This window comes from Octopus bimaculoides, chromosome 12 (genome assembly GCF_001194135.2).
Source record: "Octopus bimaculoides isolate UCB-OBI-ISO-001 chromosome 12, ASM119413v2, whole genome shotgun sequence".
Lineage (NCBI taxonomy): Eukaryota > Metazoa > Mollusca > Cephalopoda > Octopoda > Octopodidae > Octopus > Octopus bimaculoides.
The window spans coordinates 64549341-64554197 of NC_068992.1; the positions used below are offsets into that span (position 1 = coordinate 64549341).

At 36.2% G+C, this 4857-nt stretch overlaps 1 protein-coding gene across 1 annotated transcript in view; it reads right to left on the bottom strand.

The window, feature by feature from the left end:
• LOC106884490 (uncharacterized) overlaps nucleotides 1–1256 on the bottom strand; it is a 93407-nt gene extending 92151 nt beyond the window's left edge. The window contains exons 1-2 of the mRNA XM_052972061.1: nucleotides 1251–1256; nucleotides 290–478 (exon numbers count right to left, since the gene is read on the bottom strand). Of these exons, the coding sequence (XP_052828021.1) occupies nucleotides 290–478; nucleotides 1251–1256 (195 nt within the window). The remainder of the gene's footprint in view (nucleotides 1–289; nucleotides 479–1250) is intronic.
• Nucleotides 1257–4857: the final 3601 nt, after the last annotated feature.

Here is a 4857-nt window from a genome sequence, read left to right on the forward strand (position 1 = left end):
AAAATCGAGTGTATGTGTGCGTATGTGTGTGTGTGAGGGAGAGAGAGAGAAGGAGGAGGAGGAGAAGGAGGAGGAGAAGGAGGAGGAGGAGAAGGAGGAGAAGGAGGAGGAGGAGAAGGAGGAGGAGAAGGAGGAGGGGCTTTTTTCGAAAAAATGTATTCACACGTTGAATGATTATAAAGTCAGGGTTTATCAAAATACATTTCATTATCAAAATTAGATAGAATCTACGGAGAGAATTTAATTTTTGTTGAACTGTTTTCAGTTTGAAAACTTTTCTGGCCCTTACATTGCTATGGTAGTATGGGGCTGCCTCATTTCGCTGAAAATAAAACTCCACATCTTCAAGGTCTCCTTGAATGCTTGGTATGACAGATTGTTGCACCAAGTTCAAATAAATGGGACCAATTGCAATACTGTCAAAACAAGAATAGTCCAGTGAATCCTTTTGTTGGTAAGCCACATAATAATGCAACTCCTAGTAAATTAACAAGAGATTCTTCTATAATATTTAAATTCTCAGGTCCCTAATAGGTGCAGTTGTGGTTGTTAATTAGGCCATTTAATTTAAATGTAGTCTCATCACTCCAATCTTTGTTGGAAAGTATACCTCTTCTACACATCTTACCAAGTGCCACTCATAAAACTCCACTCTTTGCTCTGGGTCATCTTCATTGAGACCATGGACTATTCTTGGAATGTAATTTTTCCACTGACAGTGCTTGAAAATGTGACGGACACTTGATTTTGAAACAAACGTCTCATGACTTGCTTGCCAAAGATTTTCTTGAATTCTGGCAATATGTTTCTAGTGCCCTTTCTTGCTTTGTGTGACTCAGAAATGTCCACAATCTTCTGGAACATTTCTTGAGGATATTCTGAACAGTTCCATCTGCTTCAAAACTCATCTTTAATTCAAGTGATGGTAAGTCGCATTGTGTATCTGTTTTAAAACTCTCTCCTAAACTATCACAAAACTTTGACTACATTTTCAAGCTTCCAGCAGCTCTTTGGTACAAATGTTCGTAGTTCAAAACTTGGTCTGGCTCCCTTCATTATTTCTCGTGGGTTGAGTCTAAAAAGAAATGAAATTAAAGGGAATTATCAGCTGTTAAAGTGAATATATACGTTGTATGTATGTATGTATGTATGTTAAAGTGAGTATATATATTGTCTTTGTATGTGTGTATGTGTGTGTGTGTATATAATTATGCATATGAAAGTGTACAACATTATACTTAAACACTTACCTCCATGTATGTGAGTGTGAGGAGGTTTGCATGTATGTGTGTGTGTGTGTGTGCCTATTTTTGTATGCCTGCATATATGTGGTGTATGTTTTGTCTATATACTATTTCAACAATTAAACAATATTAAAGGAGAGAGAAAAAGATTTATTCTTAAAATCCATTTGCTTAACCTGTTATGAATTCACTATTACCTTAGGTTACACAGAGGTGAATACAGATACGTTGAATTCAATTCTCATTCCGGTGACTTAGTTCGGCTTTAACACAGATATATATTCGTGATACCAGTAAAAAAAATGTCGTTTTCTTTCTGTCAGTTCCTTCGCCCTTAGTCAATTTATTTCTGCCAGTTACAAAGTTATTTGGCCGAAACTTAGTTTTTCACATCTAATTCTAATCGTTCGGCACATGTTCGCGATACCTGTAAAAATAAAAGCCAGGTCTTTTGTGAATTTCATACTTTCTTTCTGTGATCTTTAGTCAGTTTCTTTCTGTTAGCAACAAAGCAATGTCGTTCAGACTTAGTTTTTCACTCGCCTTTCTTCCACTCGAGCCCTAAATCTTTCTCCTACCACATACTTTGTAGCGAATAACTATAATGACTGGAGAAGAGATTTTCAATGTAAAGCCATCCAATATACAAAGTTTTGTATTCTTTTCCAACTCGTCGCAATCGTATAATAACGCAGCAGTTCAATAAAATCTGTCATATTTGCAGACGATCTTCCGTCAATTCCATTCAATGCATCAAAAAATTATCTAGTTATTGCATCTCATTTATTACACACAGACACCTTTTCACAGACATACACACACATACATACTCTGGTTCAAGTGGAGCGAGAAAACGACATCCCAGAAGAATAAAATGCCTGGTACAGAGAATAGTATGAGTTGTTCAGCAGACGTGGGCTTAATGAAGTGTTCGGTTAAAAATTCAGAAGCCTGGAGGGTAGAACGACCTAAATGTGACTACAATGACCAAGTTCAGGACACGAGTTCGAATTATATTGGTTTCAAATTTTGGCACAAGGCCAGTAATTTCGGGGTAGGGGCTAAGTCGACTACATCGACCCCAGTATTCAACTGGTAGTTATTTTATTGACTCTGGGAGGTTAGAAAGCAAAGTCGACCTCGGCGGAATTTGACTAGGTCGAAATATATATGTATATGATTACGGTTTCTGATTTATGCTCAAGGCCAGCACTTTTAGGGAGAGGGAATAAGTTGATTACATCGACCCTTGTACTTGACAGGTATTATCCTTTATCGACCCCGAAAGGATGAAAGGCAAAGTTAACCTCTGTTGGAATTGAACTCAGAACGTAAAGAGCCAGAACAAAGGCCAAAAAACATTTTTTCCCCGACGATCCAACAATTTTGCCAATCCACGATCGATCCCTAAACTCGAGGAGTACTTTATGAGAGGAAAGGCAAAATTAACCGCGGCGGGATTTGAACTCAGAACGTAAAGAACCGGACCAAATACTGCAGGGCATATCCCTTCCCCCATCCCCTAACGATTCTTATTTCTTTATAGCCCCACAAGGAGCTAAACATAGAGGAGGCAGACAAGGACAGACAAAGAGATTAAGTCGATTACATTGACCCCAGTGCGTAACTGGTACTTAATTTATCGACCCCCGGAAGGATGAAAGGCACAGTCGGCCTCAGCGGAATTTGAACTCAGAACGTAACGGCAGACGAAATACCGCTGAGCATTTCACCCGGGGTGCTAACGTTTCTGCCAGCTCACCGCCTTCTTTTTTGGCGATTCCGACGAGGAACTCTAACGATTCTGCTAACCCACCGTCCTTCAGCCAGTATTTAATAATGAAGATATGTAGTCCAACTTTTTTTCTTTTAGCAATGTTTGCAAAGCAAAATTAAAGCAATTGCTTTCCGCTTTTCGTATTTCTTTCTTTCTTTCCTTGTTTGTTTGTTTGTTCGAGCAATTTGAATATATGCTGAGTTAGCGGACAGGTTATATATAAAAATGAGATCAGTCACGAAACGCAATAAAAGTACGCTCACCCAATTAAAGTTTAAAAGCTATTAGTGCAAGCTACAATCAAATGGTGATTGTATATTTTATAATATTTTCTAATACACAAAATACAGCCGAATGCAGACTACATGTGCATATATACCAGTACTACAACACATATTCAAATACTGACTACATAATATAGATATCAAACACACACAAAATAAATAAATTAATTAAAAACACCGGAAACTTCAATATGACTGATAGAAGGCTTTTATTTTTCTTAAATTTTCATTATTTTATTTAAGATATTGAATAAACGTGATATTTTTCCACATACGTTTAATTGCTTGTGTTGTTGTTTACGTACAAGCCTTGTATTGTCAGTTAAGCGATGTAAGATATTATTTGTTTAATGACTTTAAAACTATAAATTACGGTATTTAAATGAAACTAACTAAAAGGATATCAGGCGTTGCCCAGGAAATAAAAGGACTCGGTGGCCAGTTTGTTGAATGAGATCATAGTAGTTCAGCATAAAATATCTGATTTCAAACACAATGTTTATATTATTTGTAACAGAAATACACGTTACTTTTTTAATTCTTAAAATTTTACTTGCGTTTCAGTAACGCGCTATTAAAGGAAATAACACACACACACACACACACACACACACACACATATATATATATACAGACATACACACACAAACAAACAATCAAACAAACACACACCTACATACACACATAATCACACACAGAGATATCTATCATCGACACACACACAGACACACTTACATACAGATATCCATTACATACACACACACACACACACACACGTTATTAAATGTTTTATGCGTAATACAGCATGTATTAGAAATCCTACGTTAAATTTAATGGGATTAGATTACAGTTAAATCATTCTTTGGAATTTAAATATATGTAAACACATTTTGTTATTCTCTTTCTTATACAGAAAAGTAAAGGAGATTATTTTGACATCTTTTTTTAGATCATTGCTACTCAACAGAGTATAAAGTAGTCCTCAACATTTTGTGCACGAAAAGAACTTATAGCAATCGCTATTTAGATGAAACATAAGCCAGAACTTAACTGTAGCAGCTAGATTAATTTATTTGCTGCGAGCCACATACAATCAAGTGGAGAATCGTGTAAAAATCCAAGCCAAGTGTTAATGGATTTAAGAAATGCAACTTATGCGTAGCAGAAAGATCTAATATTGTAAGATCCAAAAATTCCACCACACTAGCAAATTCCAGATCTGAAGTTTTTAGCAGGTGCAAACACATTGACGGGTTTCTCTTGTCGAATTGGAAAACATTACTCGTTCCAGATTGAGATGCTGTCTCACAGACTTCGACATCTTTTCTGTTATAGAAGCTGCATTCCCTTTCTCATTCCCTTTTTTGCATCAACTTTCTTCGTGTTTTTCTTCTTGTGTCTCTTTATTTTCTCACTATCCAGCGTCCTAGTTTTTAAAATATCACGCATAAACAGAGTCTGAAAGATTAAATGGAGATTCATGGCATATTTAATAGATACGTCTATCTAAAGTATCACAAAAGAATGAAACTACTAACACTTCTTTTGGTAT